The sequence below is a fragment of the Tetrahymena thermophila genome (assembly GCF_000189635.1).
Source record: "Tetrahymena thermophila SB210 genomic scaffold scf_8254470, whole genome shotgun sequence".
Lineage (NCBI taxonomy): Eukaryota > Ciliophora > Oligohymenophorea > Hymenostomatida > Tetrahymenidae > Tetrahymena > Tetrahymena thermophila.
In genome coordinates, this window is record NW_002476246.1 from 745,780 (window position 1) to 765,426 (window position 19,647).

General features: G+C 20.7%; 6 protein-coding genes across 6 annotated transcripts; 2 read left to right on the top strand and 4 right to left on the bottom strand. All coding sequences in view use genetic code 6, as the record gives it.

Annotated features, from left to right (window-relative positions):
• Positions 1 to 5,971: 5,971 nt before the first annotated feature.
• TTHERM_00433700 (4-hydroxybenzoate synthetase (chorismate lyase) protein, putative) lies at positions 5,972 to 8,053 on the bottom strand (the record flags this gene model as incomplete). The annotated part of the gene is made up of 5 exons (XM_001011395.1): positions 5,972 to 6,236; positions 7,552 to 7,618; positions 7,695 to 7,788; positions 7,845 to 7,926; positions 7,989 to 8,053. The coding sequence occupies 5 exons, from the start codon at positions 8,051 to 8,053 to the stop codon at positions 5,972 to 5,974; spliced, it is 573 nt and encodes a 190-aa protein (XP_001011395.1).
• Positions 8,054 to 8,478: 425 nt separating this feature from the next.
• TTHERM_00433690 (WD domain, G-beta repeat protein) lies at positions 8,479 to 10,247 on the top strand (the record flags this gene model as incomplete). The annotated part of the gene is made up of 2 exons (XM_001011394.2): positions 8,479 to 8,857; positions 9,658 to 10,247. 2 exons carry the CDS (start codon positions 8,479 to 8,481, stop codon positions 10,245 to 10,247), a joined length of 969 nt encoding a protein of 322 aa, XP_001011394.2.
• A 1,212-nt stretch (positions 10,248 to 11,459) lies between these two features.
• TTHERM_00433680 (Cwf15/CWC15 cell cycle control protein) lies at positions 11,460 to 12,866 on the bottom strand (the record flags this gene model as incomplete). The annotated part of the gene is made up of 7 exons (XM_001011393.1): positions 11,460 to 11,586; positions 11,642 to 11,742; positions 11,897 to 12,002; positions 12,073 to 12,376; positions 12,436 to 12,601; positions 12,691 to 12,746; positions 12,827 to 12,866. The coding sequence occupies 7 exons, from the start codon at positions 12,864 to 12,866 to the stop codon at positions 11,460 to 11,462; spliced, it is 900 nt and encodes a 299-aa protein (XP_001011393.1).
• Positions 12,867 to 13,179: 313 nt separating this feature from the next.
• On the top strand, positions 13,180 to 13,725 carry TTHERM_00433670 (EF-hand protein; the record flags this gene model as incomplete). The annotated part of the gene is made up of 1 exon (XM_001011392.1): positions 13,180 to 13,725. One exon carries the CDS (start codon positions 13,180 to 13,182, stop codon positions 13,723 to 13,725), a length of 546 nt encoding a protein of 181 aa, XP_001011392.1.
• Positions 13,726 to 14,658: 933 nt separating this feature from the next.
• TTHERM_00433660 (tetratricopeptide repeat protein) lies at positions 14,659 to 16,353 on the bottom strand (the record flags this gene model as incomplete). The annotated part of the gene is made up of 1 exon (XM_001011391.1): positions 14,659 to 16,353. The coding sequence occupies one exon, from the start codon at positions 16,351 to 16,353 to the stop codon at positions 14,659 to 14,661; it is 1,695 nt and encodes a 564-aa protein (XP_001011391.1).
• Positions 16,354 to 17,327: 974 nt separating this feature from the next.
• Positions 17,328 to 18,988, bottom strand: TTHERM_00433650 (tetratricopeptide repeat protein; the record flags this gene model as incomplete). The annotated part of the gene is made up of 2 exons (XM_001011390.2): positions 17,328 to 17,857; positions 17,941 to 18,988. The coding sequence occupies 2 exons, from the start codon at positions 18,986 to 18,988 to the stop codon at positions 17,328 to 17,330; spliced, it is 1,578 nt and encodes a 525-aa protein (XP_001011390.2).
• Positions 18,989 to 19,647: the final 659 nt, after the last annotated feature.

Consider the following 19,647-nt stretch of genomic DNA (forward strand, 5'->3'; position numbering starts at 1 on the left):
GATATTACGAAAATCTTCGTTTGGGTTTGACGATGAATTCTATTAATTTCATTCACTCTCAAATTTTTTACCAATAAATTGTCAATAAAAGTTGCAAGTAAGTACTCACACACTCAGTATCTGAAAGTAATAAAGGTTATTTCAATTTTAGAGAGCCAGTTAAGCTTCAACAAATAAGCAAATTTTAATTTCTCTATCAATTAAATTAACAAAACCAACTTACCTCAGTTATGTAATTAATGCAATGCTTTTTATCAATCAGCAGCCAAATAACATTTTGCATCTATTCTTTCTAAATACTTTCTTTATTCTTTAATGTCAATTTCCCTTTTCTTCTCACTTTCTGAAGAAAACACAAGGCAAATAAATATCGCATATATGTAATAAATAACAAATAACCTTTCCACAATTCTAAAACTCACATAAAATGCATTTATAATCATATAATTATTTAAAGTTGTAGATTAACTGGTAGAGCAACAATTAAATAAATAAATTAGGGATTACTTTAAAAAATAATTTAAGAAAACACGTTTACGTAATAAACTACCTTCATCTGGATACAAATATCTTAATAATTTACACTAAAATAAAAAATCCCCCTTTCTTTCTTTGTTTATTTATTTATTTTTCTTACAAACTTTAAGCAAATTACATAAATAAATATCAACTAATTACTTCAAATTTTCATTTGTTTATCACTTCCCGTTTCGCTTTTGTAAATCTTTAACTGATTTTTCGCTTTCCAAGCCCAAACTGCCTTCTAAATTTTCGCTTTGGAAATCAGCTCATTTTCAGAGAAAAAATGAAAGGCTAAAATTTAGTGCGCCTAAAAGATCTACATTTCGCGCAAAATAAATAAATTATTATAAAGCAAGCAGTAAATCAGATACTTTTTTTCATGAGTGAATGAATAAGCAAATCAATCAATCAATCAAACAATAAATAAATAAATAAAATATTGCGCATTTGTATTTTAATTTTGTTTACAATCCAGAAATTTCAGTACTGAGAAGAAAAAGATATTTATTTATTTATTTAATTCAACCTGTATAATCAATCATCTAATTAGTATACATGAATAAAAAATGAAAAGAAATCAAAGAACTATAAAAATATGAGTGTGTTTTTTGATTTTGAGTGAAAAAAATTAATAAAAGAGATAACGACATTACTAGATAACTTAAAATATAATACAAATACTTTAATACTATTTATAAGATATAACAGATGTAAGCACATGCATCTATGTGGTTTATTTTCTTTTATAAAATTTATTTCTGATTTCTACAAGTCAGAAAGAAATAAAATTTTAATTTGCCTTTGTAATATATTTCTTACTGTGGATCTATTAACTAATTAATAAGTAAATCAATCAATCACACTTTTTAATAAATGCACATAAATAATATCAAACATTTAGATAAAGAAAAAATTGTAATTATTAACTATATATATTTTTATTTATCTTTTGTTATACCCAATTTTAATTTAATTATCTTTACCCCAAATCTGTAGAAATCAAGATCTTTAATATCTTTGCTGTATCATGTTTTTTCTTTTTAACTTTTTTTTCTCTTATCCTGTATTTCAAATCTGAACTAGCTGGATAAATTTCAATAAAAACAAATTTATTTTCTTTTAATTTTAAATTCGCATGTTTGTTTAATCTGAATCCAAAATTATCTTTAATCCAAAAAGAGTAAAAAAAAGAGAACTAAAAAATTGCTAAACTTGAATTAGATTATTTTAATTTTACTAGTTTTATTTGCAAATATGCGATTTAAAGACTATTTATAGATATTAAAAAAAAAAATTTGCAAGAGTATAGGCCAGGAATGGAATTAAATATTATAGAACAATTACTAGGCGACCAAAATATTATTCTTGTAAAATGCCAATATAAGGTTCAAACAAATACGAATACCCGCTATGAATGTGATTTTTTTGTTAATTTAATTCGCTCATAGAAAATCTTTTATTCGGTATTTTAATTAAATTACTCATTGCAAGAAATATTTTTATTGGAAATAAAATATTCATACAATTATTAATTTTATTGGTTTATAAAATTAGTTATTTTTTCTTCAAAAATTGAATTCGCTTATTTAAATAAAATTATAAATTAATTAATTAATTGACTCTACAATCAACTTTCACTCACGAATTTGCTTTTTGAATGACCAACCAAAAAAAAATAATAACTAAATAAAAAGCTTTAACTCTATATTTTGACGTTTGATAATTAATTACTAAGATTTTCTATTAGGATTTGAGAATAATATTTTCTCTTTTTCCTATTATTTTGAATAGTTTATTCGTAGAGATTCCTCTCTTTGTAATTAAATAATTAATATGAATATATCTATACATATAAGTATACTGTATTTGCTAAATGATTACTAGAAATTAAATTCTCCTTTGTCATTTCTTCTTGTTAAATTATTTCAAGTGGTGGGCATAAAAATCCCTATTTGAGTAATGAAATTCACTTTCAAATGATTGTTTAAACATTAATGTTATTTACTAAAATTTTTTGAGCTTAAGTATTTTGAATATTAAAAAAAACCAATTGATGAGTGAATTAGTAAATTTGATGAAAGCAAAAAAAAGATAGATTAATATATATAAAATTTGATAAATAATTAAATAAATGTAAAGTAAATTTCTAGTAAAGAAATAGGCTGAAAGAGTTTTTTTCTGTTCGCATAGACTTAATACTCTTTTTATTACTAAATGCTTAGTAAATTATTAACAATTTTGCTAGTGTTTTCTTAATTAATTTGAATGATATCACTATATTTACATTAAAACAGAAGAATTTTACAATTGTTTTGATTTAATAAATTAAAGTAAATTACTACTATAAACTGTTACATATCTTCCAACCAATAAATTAATTTCATTAAAAATTTTAAACTTTAATTTCATCATTTAATACCAAAATAAAATAAGCAAAGTAAATAAAAAGATCTTTTCAATAAAAAATTATATTCATGAAGCACTGTAAAAAGATTATTTTAAACTAATAAATTTTTTATTCAAATTCTTTGATAATTAATTTACATAAATCTTTAAAGTTAAAAATATTTTAGCAACTAATATATAATTGATAATTGGCCTATTTTATTTTTTGATTTTTACAGATTTTTCTTTCTTAAGTTATTTCACTTTTACATATTTTTTAATTTATAAAAACCATTTCAAGAAATACTCAGTTCCTTTTACATATTGATGCTCCTTAGCTAGGTTTATGTAAGTGCTTTGCTTTTTTGTTTAATTTACACTGATTAATAGAAAAAAAAGAGAGACTAACTGACTAATTTAAGGCATTCAATAGCTCGGACTTAATTATTCTTTTATATTTTAAGAATTTATAAAAATGTAATGAAATCCAATTTCGCTTAACTTAAATATAAAAAATTGATAAAGTCGGCATTTATAACTGATAAATGATTGCATTTTAATTTAATTTACATTTTTTTGTAATTTTTAAAATAAGAAATAATCTTAACCATTAAATTAATTTTTAAATTAGCAATTATTTTTTTTTTTCTATTATCAAAATCTTTTACACAACAATAATTTTTAATTGTAAGCTTTTTAAGCGAAGGGCGAACAAATAATTTATGTAAAGTATGTCATAAATCATTGTACATAAATAATTTATAATCTCAATTTTAAATAAATAGTAAGTAAGTCAATCATTATTGTAATTTATAAGAAATTAATTACATTTTTTAAACTCAAATTTAAGTCTAAGAAAACATTAATTTTTATTTTAGTAATAGTTACCTTATCCAATAGCTTTTAAAGTAAAGAAATCTAAAAATTTGATTTATACTACACAAAAAATATTATTTTTTCCATTTAAATTTGTTAAAATTTAATCATTTTACTTTAGTTTTGACGAAATTGTTTTCATCATATTAGTTCTTTTTGGGTTTTATTTCATATTATTCATCAAACTAAGAAAAAAGAAATTAAATAAATGGAATTCAGAAAAACTTGTTGGTTCATTTTGAATAAATCAAATATTATTTATTTAAAATATACAACAAGAATATTTTTAATAAATATTTTCTGTTACTTAAATAAATAAATAATAAATATGAGCTTTAATTTACGAAATCAGTTTTCATTTTTAAAACCATTTTAACTTTACTCTACATTATTAAATAAAAATATTTTATTTACAAGTAAGTTTGTTTACAATTAAATATTTTATTTAATAGTAAAGAAATTTTATTTTCATTTTCAAAAATAGTTTATACTTTTTTTTAATATAAAACCAAACTAAAATAGCTAATTTATTTTGAATAAAAGTGCTTTTAATTTAAAAAATATAAATATTTATTTTTAAAAGATAAATTGCTTAAATTTGTTTTGCTTAATTCAACCTAAATATTTGTTTATTATTACTGTCATTCTTTGTTAAATTTCATATTGGCCCTTAAAAATTTTTTTAAAATGATAATAAAATCATCAAAAACAAACAATATTGACAAAAAAAAATTTTCTAAGGTAAATTTTTTCAATTTCTTTGATAGAATTAAAAAAAATGATTGTTAAAAATCAAAAAAGCACAAGTTTTCTTACAATCAAGAAATTACTTTATCTTTAAATTTAAAATGTTTTGTGATTTGAATTAATTAATTAAGATGTATTTAAGATAATATTCTTGAGTGAAATTTATTTATTTGATTTTATTTTTTTCATTATTGAAATCAAAGAAATATATTTTGCTTACTTTAATTACAACTAAACTGTAAAAAAATTAGATAAAAATGAAAGTAAAAATAAATGAATAACTTGGATTTTAGTATAAGCAATAAATGATAATAATTATTTATTTATTTATAATTTAATTTAAAAATTATTTTGTTATTTTTAATTTGTCTGTGCATTTATTTTACGTGAGAATATATTTTGTTTTTAAAAGATAAAGTGCGTTTGAATATGTGATATGACCTAAAATAAATTAAAATAAAATACATAATTTGTTTATTTAAAGGTAAAGAAGAATATTCACCCTAAATTATTTGAAAAAAAGAAAAAAAATGATAATTAGTGATTGCTAATAAATGTTATCAAGTTTCAAGTAAGAGCTAGAACTAAATTTTATTGCTTATTTAAGTGATAATTCTTTGATTATTCCTTTTGTAATATTTATCGCAAGTAGTGGCAGATATTTATTTTTAAAATATTAGGTAGATGTTTTAATAGCTTAAATATTTAAATTAAATGTTTTTATAGAACATCTTAATTCTTTAATAATCAAAAGAAATCTCTTAAATAAATAAAAATAAAGTTACATTGATAATTTTTTATTTAAATATTAATTTAATTTTTTATAAATATTGTATAAATTTTATTTAATTTGAAACAAAAAGTTTTAAATTCTTTTGTAATATTGGTTTGTAATACTCATCTATTTTAAGTAGACAGACAAAAGAATATAAGAAATCTTAAACTTAATTATACTAAGTAAACTTTATACATAGATTAATTCTATCTTTAATGGCTAGCAAACATACTTTTCTAATGAAGAAGTATATATGAAAATGTTTGTTGTGTGGTTAAAAAGTTAAGCATTTTATTTAAACTTAGCAATTAAATAATTTGTCTATTTGCCAAATTATGCATTGATGATTTAATAAATCAAGAAGTTAATATATTTATTTACCCATCTATCCATATAAATTAAAAAAATTAAATGACAAATATCCATATCACTAATTAAAATATAAATAAAAATTGCTATTTTTAAACAATATAGATTTTTATTTATTTTGTGATTTTGCTTGAGTCTAAATCAATTTAATTAATTTTTATCCATTAATATTTTATTTAAAGCAGTAACTTCATCAGAAAAACTTGCTCAATAAAATACAAAAAAAAGCTAAGCAAACTTTAAAAGACACATGTTTGCTACTTACTTGCTTTAAATGAACTATTTCAACTAATTTTATCAGTTCAAAAATTTGTTTATTTAGTGAGTGAAAAACTCCTCTATGTATGTCATGGGTTCTCCATTCTTGTAAATAATGTACCCTCTTGCAAAGTTCTCTTTTTGGTCATTACCTTCTCCATTATATGAATTTAATTTATCATCCCACAAAACTGTGTTTATCGACTTTATCTCTCTAAAATACTCCAATTTTGCTTGAGTCATATTATGTCCAATAGCTACCTGCTTGTTTTTCATCACTTGCTCATACTTTGCCTTGGGCCAACTATTAATTAATTAAATTATTATTTAATCTATGAATCGAATGATAGTAATTTTTATCATATTTAATCAAATTAAAGTTATAATATTAAGCTCTAGATCTGAATTTATTATTTATAAAACTAAATAACCCTTTCAATAAATCATTTTTTATTCTAAAATGCGAAAGTAAAACTTTTTAAAATAAAAAATTAAATGAAAAGAGTAAAAAAATATTTTATGTTTAATTTAATTATCAATTTACCTACAAAATTTTATTTGGTAAAAGCAAATAAAAAATAAAAATTTGTATTGCTTGAGAATTTAATTTAAAATATCGAAAAAAATAAAATTGAAAATGATTAATTTATTAAATAAATAAATAAATAAATTTATTACACTGGTTTTAATATAGTAAACAATTGTAGCTGATATTCTTAATAAATTTTTATCATAGTAATCATATATAGATTATTTAACAACAAATTCGGATTATTAAATTATCAAAATATTCCTTGAATTAATTCTTAACATTTACTGTTAATTTTAAAATCTATGCTCTCATATATCAGCATATAATTTTATTAAATTTATTAAAAAAATTATATCTTACAAATAAGTGAAATGCTGAATTGCATATTAAGATTTATATTTTGACTAATAACTAAAATTGGGTTTAAAAAATATCTTTGAAAATAAGAATAAAATATATTTTTAACTTTCATAAATCATTCATCTTTTACTTTAATCAAATTTTAAATATTTTAGTAGAGCTTATATGATGGCTTTTAATTTTATTAAATTTATTTGTGAATTAAAAAAATCTAAATTGTTTTATTTTTAGAAGAAATTGCTTAGATTAAAATTTAATAAAGATAATAGAAGCAAAAAGGATAAAGAAAATCTAGAAATCTAAATTAAAAGAAACGAAAAATGTATTGATATTATGATTATTAAAATTAAGTAAATATTGTGATTTGTGTTAAAACGTGTTATATAAATAAATAAAATTTAATAAAATGAATATTAATTTATTGATTAGACTTAAAGTTTCTCTTTTAAATTAAAATGAAAAAATAAACAGGAAAAATTAAATTAGAGTTTTAATTATATTTTTAAATTCAAATAAAGAAGCAAGTATTTATTTATTTATTTATTATGATTCTAAAAACAAGTTTAAATGAAAATTTAAGTGTTGAATTAAAATTTATTTTAAAATAAATTAGTCATTTCAGTTTTATCTCAAATTAGCAGAATCTTTTAAAATGTTAGCAAAAACGTGAAGATTATATTTGATTTGGGTGATTAGAATTTATATAAACTAATATGGAAATAATTACTATGATCTTGCATACACCAAAGGCTGTTATTTAGAATTTAAGATAACGACTCTCTTAACTAACTCACCTTTTTTAAATAGATTTTTGATAATTTTAATAAATACTTTAATAATTAATTCATAAATTATATATTAATTAATTACTATCAGAAAAAGTCTTATTTTCAAAAATATTAAAAAGTAGGCTTTCGTTTGCCAATGCTTTTTATTCGTTTAATATGTCTTCTTCAGAAACAACCTTTCAAAAATTAAAATATTTTTAAAATACAGCTAATAAATCAATATTTTCTTTACCTCTGTTTTGACTGTCTCTTAGGTTATGCTTTCCAAGTTCTTTGTGTTAGATCCATCAGAAAGAAGTATTAATCTCCACATTCTGTTATATTATTTAAGTGATATATTTTTTAGCAAAAAACTAATATTTTTTTGTGATATTACGTTGTGAATTGAGAATCAGTTGAGTCCCTAGTGAATGATTACAAAATTTTGAGAGAGTTTTCCATTTTTTTTTAGATATTTGTAATATTTGAAGAGTGAGTGTTTTTTGTTTATTTATTTATTATGTTAATATTTGGGTTAAAAGGTATTTTAAGAATTAATTTGTTATATTGATGAAATGTATCTATCTATCTATGAATATATTTTTCTCATAAATATTTTCAAAGAAAGCTTAAAATCTTAAATTGTTTGTTAATTTATTTACTTGTTTGCATTTATCGATCTATCAAACTATCTTTATATTTATTAATCAATCTATCTATTTTAACAATTATTAAAAAAGTAAATCTTTTGACTTTATTTAGAAAAATAAATCCTTTTTTTAGCATAAATTGAAAAGTAAGTAGAGATATTCCAAAAGTAGTCCTTCTAAAAATAGATTTAAGGAAAAATATAAACAAACACAAGAAATAAAGATACCATATTTAGAATGATGGAGGAAGAATTTAAAAACTATAAAATAACTATTTAAGAATAAAACTTAGTGACAAGCATGATATCATAGTTTGATTAAAAATTGATTAAAATATAATAGAATGATTAGAATACTATAGCTTGTTGCTTTACTGATGGTAAAGTGGAGATATTTGGCAAAGAAAACTGTGAAAATTTCGATCTTAAACCAGATGTAACAGATGCCGTTACTGATTTGTTATGGTTCGATTAAAATCACCTTCTTTGTAGTCAAGATAAAGTTATTCATATTTTTGATATAGAGAAGAAATAATCAATAGTTGAGCTTTAGGGCCATTCATAGACTATTTTTTGTGTATGCAAGAACTTCTACAATAATTTAATAGCATCTGCTGGTAATTATTTGATTAATTTTCAATTTTTTAATGCATATTCAACAAAAACATTTATTATTTCAAGTATTTTGTTTAAAAATCAACATACAAGTTAATTAGTATGCAAATTAGCTTATGAGTGAATTAGTTAGTTATTTAGTTTATTGGCAAAGTTGCGCGAGAATTTAAATTTATTAACAGAAAAAATAAAATCATTAATTAGTAGATAAATTAATGATAAAGTTTATTGTGAAAACATTTTTGAACAAAATAATAAGCCAAATGAACTGGCTTAAAGTATATATTTAGGCATATAAATCTTAACTCAATATGATTTATTATCAAATCTATTAAAATTATTTACCAATTTGGTAGCAGGATTATTTTTTCTCCCTATTCATTTAGCAATTTTGTAAATATTCTGAATTTAAATAATTTTAAAGAAAATAAAAGAATGAAAGCTTAAGCACAAATAAATAAATAAATAATCAGTTTAAAATGATTTTGAAAATAGCAGTAAAAAAAAATAGATTTTATGAAAATAATAAATGAATTGATGGAGTTATTAATAGAATTGTAAAATAATATTTAGGATTTAATTAATACTTAATAGGTAATTAACTTGATAAATAAATAAAAATACAGATAGAAAGTAAATTTCCTAGTTAGATAATTAGATAAATAAATAGACACAATATTTTAAGAAAATAATAATTTTTAAATATTTGTTAAATGATGAAATATTAGTGAATTAAATGCATATTAAAATTATTTTATTTTTTAGATATTATTTTTAACTAATTTAACAAATTTTATAATAGGATAAGATAATACGATTATGATGTGGGATATTAGACAGAAGAAACCTATCAATTTAATTTTGGCTCACTCTCGTAGTATAACTTCCCTTTAATTTTCTAAAGATAGTATGAATGTTGTGAGTTGTGGTGCAGATGGCTTTACGAGAGTTTTCAGTACTCACACAGGGTTGTGCAGATGCACACTCAATTCAGACACAACAAGTGTTCCTGCATTTGTTAAGTTTGCAGACAATAATTAGTTTTTACTTGTGGATACATTAGCAAATAAAATTTAGCTTTGGGATTGGCACCAATAAGAACTGAGATAAGTTTATACTGGAATACAAAATGATAAAGCTTACTTAGAGAGCTTCATGATAAGAGATAAGTACAGTAACAAGTAAAGATTTATTCTAGGATTTTCTGAGAATAATTAAATCATAGTCTGGGATCTCCTAACTGGAAAAATACTTAAAAATTAAAAAATTAAATCAGATACCTCATTAAAATTATATTAAAAAGACGGTTTATAGTCAAATGGATTTTATTTATATGGAAACGATACCCACGAAATGTTCTAATATTCTATTGATATATCACTTACCGACTGAATGACTGAGTGAATCATTGACTTACTGAGAATTTAACTAATTTATTTATTAGTTAATTAATTAACTATCTAACTGATTAATTGATTGATTAGGTGATAGATAAAATAGCTAACTAGCTAATGAGCAAATTTAATATTTTAAAAATGATAATTTTTAGAGTAAGTAATTAATTAATTATTTATTTATTTATTTATATCATAATAACCATAGAAAATTATTATAAATAAACTAATTTATTTTCCTCAATTGTTTGTTTAATTTATGAACTAAATCATTAATTCAAATAAGTAATATTTAATGATTGTAAAAAAGAAACATATTACCACTTTTTTAACAGTTATTTACTTTTTTATTCTTTTTATAATAAAATAAGATTAAATAATCTTAAATTATTTTATAACAAATAAAATTGTTTTATTTTAATTACGAATTACATAGCTAAATAAATCAACTTAAAAAATACAACAAGAAAACTAAATAAATAATTAGAAGAATGCAAAATTATTTTTAAAAATCTGCTTAGAATTAATCAATAAAATTAGGTAAATAAAAATTTTATTGAAAGAATAAATGATTGATTGATTAACACATATAGTTTTAAGTTTAAATTTAGATCATTTAATTTTTTATTTTAAATTTTTTTACTATTTATTTATTAAAAGCTATTTTTTTTACAAGTTAATTAATAGAATTATTTTTATTCGCCTAATTACAATAATTGGATATTCAATAATGATACAATTTAAATAATCATAAAAATAAATAAATTATTAAATTTAGAAATTTAGTTTGTTTGTTTGTTTAATTATTTATTTATTTACTTACTTAAGTTAAATGATTACCTAAAAATCAAAATTAATGTAATAATTTAAGAATATTTGAAGAGCAGAATGTAATAAATGAAACTGTTAATTAAAATAATTATCAAACTAACTGCAACTTAAACTTTTGGATTCTCATAAATTATGGCATAAATAACTTAATTATTTAGATCTCTCTTTAAACCTTAAGATTAATAAATTACTGAAATTTTATAAAAAATTAAATTAAAACGATTCAAATAAATTAATAAATAAATGTCTATTTTTGTATGTTAGTTTTATTTTTGAATTTTGGTAACTTATATATATGAATGATAGGTATTTTTTATCTACAATCGTGCTTTAAGTGCAAATTTATATTTATTTATTTAATTTTATAATGCTAATTATTTCATGTGTAAATAAATTTTTTAAGGAACTTCCTGTGGAAATCACTTCTCACGTTGTCATTAATGAATCTTTACTTTTCATCTTTATCTTTCTTTGCTTGGTTTTTAAAAACTGAGTCTTCAAACCATCTTTATTAAAAATTAATTGATTAGTTTTTGCATTTTTATGATAAAAATAAATTACTTCTTTTTGAGGTTGTAGCCAGAAGATTGATCAAGAAGTGGGTTGTGTGTTAATAAATTTTATTGTCTTTGTTTTTCAAGTTCTTCTTACTTCAATCTTAACTATTATATAAATAAATAAATAAAATATATTTTAGATATTATTTTATCTTATTTTCAAATAATTTATAGCAATTAAATTATGATTGTTTGTTTGAGGTTTCTAGCTTGCTTATTAGTATAAATTCAATAACTAAATAACTAAATAAATAAAAACCTTTTCTTTTTCTTCAGCCTCTCTTTATTCTTTTATTTTTTGATATTCCTTCATCAGTAATTCTTCGTCATCGCTATCACTATCACTGCTGCTGCTTTGACTCGAACTATTTATTTATTTTTTTTAAATTTTAATTCTAGTAATCAATCCTTTTTTTCTATTTCTATTTAAATTACGCTTCTTTGTCTTCTTTTTCAGACTCTGATGAAGATGTATTTGCAAAATCTAAATCATCTGCGTCTTAAGGAAAAGGATTTATTGATTCTGCAGCTTTCTTTTTAATTGCTTCTTCATCTATTTCTTCACTGCTACTGCTATTTGAATCACTTTCTTCATCATTATCACCTATTCCACTAATGGGTTTATTTTTTATGTCATCTTCATCATCACTGCCATATTGCTTCAGTTATTAAATGACATTTGAAGATTCTGTTTTCAGCTTTTTACGCTACTCTGGCTCTTTGTATGTGATGGGATCCTCTAAATTACAAAATATTGTAAATGAATAATCACTGATTAAATATTTATGCTTCAATTACTTTTATCTTCCTCAATTTAACTGTAAATTCCAAGTTTTTCATTCTTTTCTTTCTAATATTTTTTCTCTTTTTCCAACAATTCAGCCTTGAAATCTTTATATTTTAAATCATTTCTGCTGTTTTAACCATCTTGCCTCACTTTAAGAGTAAGATGACCAGGTAGATCCTATTTTTAATTTAATAATATTAATTAGCAAATTTAGAATCGCTAAATTTATTTTTATAACAAAATAATGTCTAGTTTTAATTGAATACTCTTGAAGAATAAGATCTTGTAGGCACGCTTAAGCTAGCACCACCGGTTTCAGTTCCTTTTTTAAAATTAATACTTAAGTCTCTATGCAAATTAATTATGAAGAGGTTTAAATAAAATTTTTTATAGTTAAAATACCTCTAGCTGGCTACCAAGTAGGCTTATGGGCAGTAGTCATTTCGCTTTTTGATTTTATTAATTTAACTATTAATTTTTCTTAGTAATTAAATGCTTAAAAATAATATATATATAGGGACTAGACTTGATCTCAAAAAGTACTACTTACTTTGATTATTTTAATTTACTAATAACTAAAAGCTAGTTTGGATAGTTAATTAATTGTCTTTCTGTCTAAATAGTCTATATAAGATTCTTCTTATACAAAATCTAAAATTTTTTTTCTACTTATGAGCAAATCTTAATTTAAAAACAGTAATTTTTTATCAAAAATAATTCAAAATATCTTTAAAAATTTCCTTAAAAATAAAAAAATGATAAAAGCAAAATAATTAGTGTTAGTAGCAATTTTAATTTTAAGTGTCTTCTTAAATGGCTGCAATTCTTAAGTAGAAGAAGAGCTTGTACAAAAGCAGTAAGAAGCTTAACAATAAGGATAATCTAGTGGTGAATAAGGCGATTAGCAAAAATATAAATTAGAAATAGGCGACGAAGAAGTCTTCTTAAGCAAAGAAGAATATAATGAATTGATGACTTTTTTCAAAAATTATGATACTAATGGAGATGGTTATGTTGATAGAGAAGAGTTTATTGTAATGGGCAGATCAGTAGATTCATCAATTTCATTTAGTTCCTCTTCTGATTAAGAAATCTCAGATTTAATTAGCATGGTTGATTTCAACTAAGATGGATTGCTTTCTTTTCCTGAATTTATATCTTTGGGATTTTTGTATGATGACTAAGAAACATAAGGAGATGATGGTTTGGATGGTATTTTAAATGGAGATTATGAAGAAGAAGGATAGTATAGTGGTAATATCAATGATTAACAAGGATAATTCATTCCTGATGATCTTTGAAAGAAACTAAAAAATAAAAAATTAATCAATAAAGTTGTTAGATAAATCAAAGAAAATTTTTTTGAAGTTGCAAATTGATTGTCAATAATTTAATGATTTAATGAATGAATAAATTTAATTCATTTGAGTTGTAATATAAATATTTATACAAATTTTTGTTAATAACTAAAAAATGATCTCAATTTTTGTTATTTTAAATAGTTTGATTTTGCTAAGTTTTTAAAAATTTTAAATATTAAACATCAAAAATAAATAAATATATCATCATTTTAAAAATTATATTGATTGATTTAAATATTTATTCTAAATTAACCAAAAAAGAAAAATAATAATAAAATAAATACTGTAAATGCTCATAAATTAAGGCATTCCCTATGTATCTTTTTTGCCCAAAAAAAAATGCCACAGATAAAAAATAATTTGAATTATATTTAAAATAAAGAAAGAAAATTAGATATTTATAGATTATATAAAAATAAGCATAAAATTTTATTGGAATAAAACTTAGAAAATAATAGATTTTAAACTAAATTTATTTAGGCAGTTTTACATGAGTAAAAAGAATATAAAAATTTCGTCAGAAGTAAATATTTATTTAGATTTTATTTGAAAAAATGGTCCTAAAAATATTTTTTATTTTTTATGAATTATTTAAATATTTATTGAGTGCTTATTGATTAATTAATTAATTAGTTAGTTATTTAATCTTATAGAAAAAATTTATTAAAGATTGTTGTAAAATGATATTAAAATATACTTAGTTCTTAAACTAAAAAAACTAGTCTTTCTCAATACTAATTTTAATTTTTTATTTATTTTTTGAATTTCTATACAAATTATAATCAAAATCAAAAAAATTTAGTAATAAATAAATAAAGAGCAAATTTATAACTTAAAATTTAAAAATAATAATTTATATTTAATATATTGAATTCAAATTTAAGACTTAATACTATGTATTAGATTTTTATATTGCTAATAATTTTATGTTTTAATTGACAATTTTTCATAACACTTGAGGGATTTTTCATAGTCTTGCTTTTATTTATAAAAAAAACCTAATAGTTCAGAGGTATCATCATCTAATTCGATTTTTTTTGCTTTCTTTAAGTAGTATGATCCTTTCTAAAACATATTTTATTAAAAATAAACTTAACCTAAATTATAAAAGGCAATATGCTATCTTGGATTGAACTCTACAGATTTTTTAAAGTAGCTTTTTGATGTATTATAGTCATTTAAATTAAAATAGATATCTCCAATATTATTATATACTTCGTCATCCAAAGTGTTTAAGTTAATATATTTATTATAACAATTTAAAGATTCTTATATAAATCCTAACTCTCCGTATGCTAATCCCATTCCAAACACAGCAGCATCGTTTTAATCGTTTAAAGCAAAAGCCTTTTTATAAGAATCTAGAGATTATTGAAAATCTTAAGATATTTCATACAAATGACCTAGAAATAAATAAAGAATATCACAATTTTAATTCATTTAAGTAAGGCATCTTGTTTTCTCTATAAATATATCAACATCATTACTATCTTCAGATTTAATTTGTTAGCTTTCTTCTTTAACTTCAGATTTAATTTCTTAATTTCCTTCTTCATCTTCAGATAATTATTCTTTTTCTTGTTTAATATTATCAACAAAAGTAGCAATTTCTTAAAACAATTTTAAGTATTGAACTTCTTCATCCTTACTCATTTAAAACTTCGCTTATCCTTAGCTTTTATCATCATTTTTTTTCTATTGTTTATTTAAAGATTCAATAATTTGTTAAAATGATTTAATAAAATAGCTAGGGGAAGGAACGAAACTACATTAATTTCTAAAGAGCATTAATTGTAATATTTAGTTTACATCTACACCAAGACTTATACTGACTTAAAATTTATCACCCCAAATGTAATTTAAAACTTCCATATATGAAACACCAGTTAGACAATAAAGACATAAACCGATTGTATACATATCTTGTTTGCTACTCAAAGTTATCAAATCTTAATTATCTCGCTTATCAATTAAAAAGATTGGGAAGTATATTAATTAATCATTTTCAAGTGCATAAATTTATTTATGTAGTAGATATTTCACGCTAACTTCTTATTAAACTGTGAAAGTTGAGAGTTTTATATTCAAATCTCTATCTAAAAATATATTTTTTAAGCTTATATTGCTCAAAATGTACTTTTTTTGATGCAAGTAATCAGCTGCTTCAACCATTTACAAAGCAAATTTTAAAAATTATTCTTTTTATATTAAATTTTTCTTATTATCATTAATCCACTGCTGAAGCGAGAACTCTACTTTTTCCATAACAATAAAAAAGCTGTCCTCGATTTAGAAAGAATCGTAATATCTTATAATGTTTTTATGAGAGCACTGTTTTAGTCTATTGACTTTTTCTATAGCTATTTATAACTTTTTATACTAAGATAATTTTTCATCATTTTATACTGAGATTATTTAAATCATACAACTATTTTGCTAATATTTAGCAAACAAATATTTACCAAATCCCTCTTTATCTTTTCTTATATCGGTTACTTCTAAATCTTTAATTTGATTAAGTTGCTAAACAACCTGACTTACATACTAATCCACTTAGTCTTCAATCATTTTTATCAAAAATTAAGTAAAAGATTAAAATAAATTACAAATTAATTTTTTTGAAATAAAAAAAGATTTTTTTTGTTGAATTTAAAAGAAAGAAATATTAAATAAGTAAAACGATATATATTCTAAATGAAAATATAAAGTTGTTTTTTTGTTTTTATTAATAATATGGTTTTTTATTTAAAAATACAACGATTTTTGAAATTTAATGAGAATTAGGATGATTTGAGGTATATTTTTATTTACTTATTTATTTTCAAAATTAAAAAATTATTAATAATAAAGATAATATTAATTTAATAAAATAAAATAGTTAAGAAAATGAATGAAAATAATAGATTTTTAAAATATTTTGACAAAAAACGTTATTATAATGTAAAATATAAATTTTGCTCTTAAAAGTACTCTCTAGGCTGTTCTAAACCTTAAAAATAATCCCATTTAGTTGATTCTTGAAAAGAAATAATATCAATAATATTGATGATTTAAATTGATTGATATAACGTTAAATATTATATTAATTAACATTCAGTTACTCGGCCGGCCATATAATACAATTTTTTATTTTATATATATTCAGTATTCAGTTTTTTATTTCAAGGAAAATATGGTATTCGGTATAATTTATAAATTGACTACAGTATTATTTAGTTATATCGCTGAATGAAAAAAATGGCCATGCAGTCGATCCTTAATATTTAATGATTAATTAGTAAGTTTATGTTATAAAAAAAATTATTAAAGGTTGGAAAATGATAATAAAATCTACTAAGTTCCTAAACTAAAAAACTAGCATTTTCTTAATACTAAATAATTTTGATTTTTATTAATTTTTTGCATTTTAAAACAAAATTTAATGTTAAATAATTTAAAAATTTTAGTGGTAAATAATAAACAATTTTAATTATAACTTAAAAAAAAATAAATATTTTTTATTAAAAATAATTTATATTTATTTTCTATTTATTATATTGAATTCAAATTTAAGATTTAATATTATGTATTTGATTTTTATATTGCCAATGATTTTATATGTTCATAGATAATTTTTCATAGCACTTTAAGGATTTTTCATACTCTTACTTTTATTCATAAAAATAACCTAATAATTCATATGAATCATCATCTTATTCGATTTTTTTTGCTTTCTTTAAGTAGTATGATCCTTTCTAAAACATTTTTTATTCAAAATAAACTTAAGCTAAATTATAATAGGCAATGTACTATCTTGGATTGAACTCAATAGATTTTTCAAAATAACTTTTTGATGTATTAAAATCATTTTATTTCAGATAGATATCTCCAATATTATTATATACTTCATCATCGAAAGAGTTTAAATTAATATATTTATCATAACAACTTAAAGATTCTTATATAAATCCTAAATCTTCGTATGCTGATCCTAATCCAAACATAGCAACATCGTTTTTATCGTTTAACTCAAAAGCCTTTTTATAAGAATCTAGAGATTATTGAAAATCTTAATCTATTACATACAAAATGCCTAAAAAAAATAAAGAATATCACAAGTTTAATTTATTTAAATAAGGTATTTTGTTTTCTCTATAAATATATCAACATCATCACTATCTTCAGATTTAATTTCTGAGCTTTCTTCTTCATCTTCAGATAATTTTTCTTTTTTTTGTTTAACATTATCAATAAAAGTAACAATTTCTTAAAATAATTTTAAGTATTAAGCTTCCTCATCCTTATCCATTTAAAACTTAGCTTATCCTTAGCTTTTATCATCGTTTTTTTACTATTATTTATTTAGAGATTAAATAATGTGTTAAAAAGAGTTATTAAAATAGCAAGGGGAAGGAACAGAGCTATAAGTATTTCTAAAGAGCATTAATTGCAATAGTTAGTTTATATCAACACCAAGACTTATATTTACTTAAAATTTACCACCCTAAATGTAATTTAAAACTTCCATATACGAAACACCTGTTAGACAATAAAGACATAAACCGATTGTATACATATCTTGCTTGTTACTCAAAGCTACCATATTTTAATTACCTCCTTCCTCAATTAAACAAATTGGGAAGTATATTAATTAATTATTTTCAAGTGCATAAATTTATTTGTCTAGTAGATATTTCACACTAACTTCTTATTAAACAGTGAAAGTTGAGAGTTTTATATTCAAATCTCTATCTAAAAATATATTTTTTAAGCTTATATTGCTCAAAATGTATTTTTAGTGATGCAAGTAATCAGCTACTTCAACCATTTACTAAGCAAATTTTAAAAATTATTCTTTTTATATTAAATTTCTCCTATTATCATTAATCCACTGCTGAAGCGAGAACTCTACTTTTTCCATAACAATAAAAAAGCTGTCCTCGATTTAGAAAGAATCGTAATATCTTAAAATGTTTTTATGAGAGCACTGTTTTAGTCTATTAACTTTCTCCATGGCTTTTTATAACTTTTTTTACTAAGATAATTATTCATCACTTTATATTGAGATTATTTTAATCATACAACTATTTTGCTAATATTTAGCAAACAAATATTTACCAAATCCCTCTTTATCTTTTCTTATATCGGTTACTTCTAAATCTTTGATTTGATTAAGTTGCTAAACAACCTTACTTACATACTAATCCACTTAGTCTTCAATCATTTTATTAAAAATTAAGTAAAAGATGAAAATAAAATACTAATTTTTTTGAAATAAAAAAAGATATTTTTTTTGTTGAATTTAAAAGAAAGAAATATTAAATAAGTAAAAAATATACATTATAAATGAAATAATAAAAATTTTTTTTAGTTTGTATTAATAATTTATGATAATATTAATAAATACCATGTATCCATTCTCTAAATAAAAATAAACAACAATATTTAAAAAAGAAAAATTTTAGTTTATCAAATAAATAAGAAAGAATATAAAGAAAAATTATAATTAATATAATTTATTTGTTAAAAGCTTTAAAATTACACAATAATTTAAAATGTTATTCTTTATTATATGAATTTATATAATTTTCTTTTTTATTACTTTAGAAGGTTAATCTAAAGTATTTATTCACAATAAATGACTTGAGTGTATTAGTCTATTTCATTTTTCTTTTTATGGAAACAGTGTTTAATTTTATCACACAAAAAATATTTTAATTCTTTTATTTTTGTTTCATTTAAGCGTTAAATATTAAAAACATTCCTTTTTGAAGAACAGTTTTTATGTTAAAAGTTAAAATTTGTTTAAATTCATCAATTAATTTAGTAGGAATTTTAATTGAAAACAATATAATTTTTTCTATCTCTTTTAGTTTATCGATA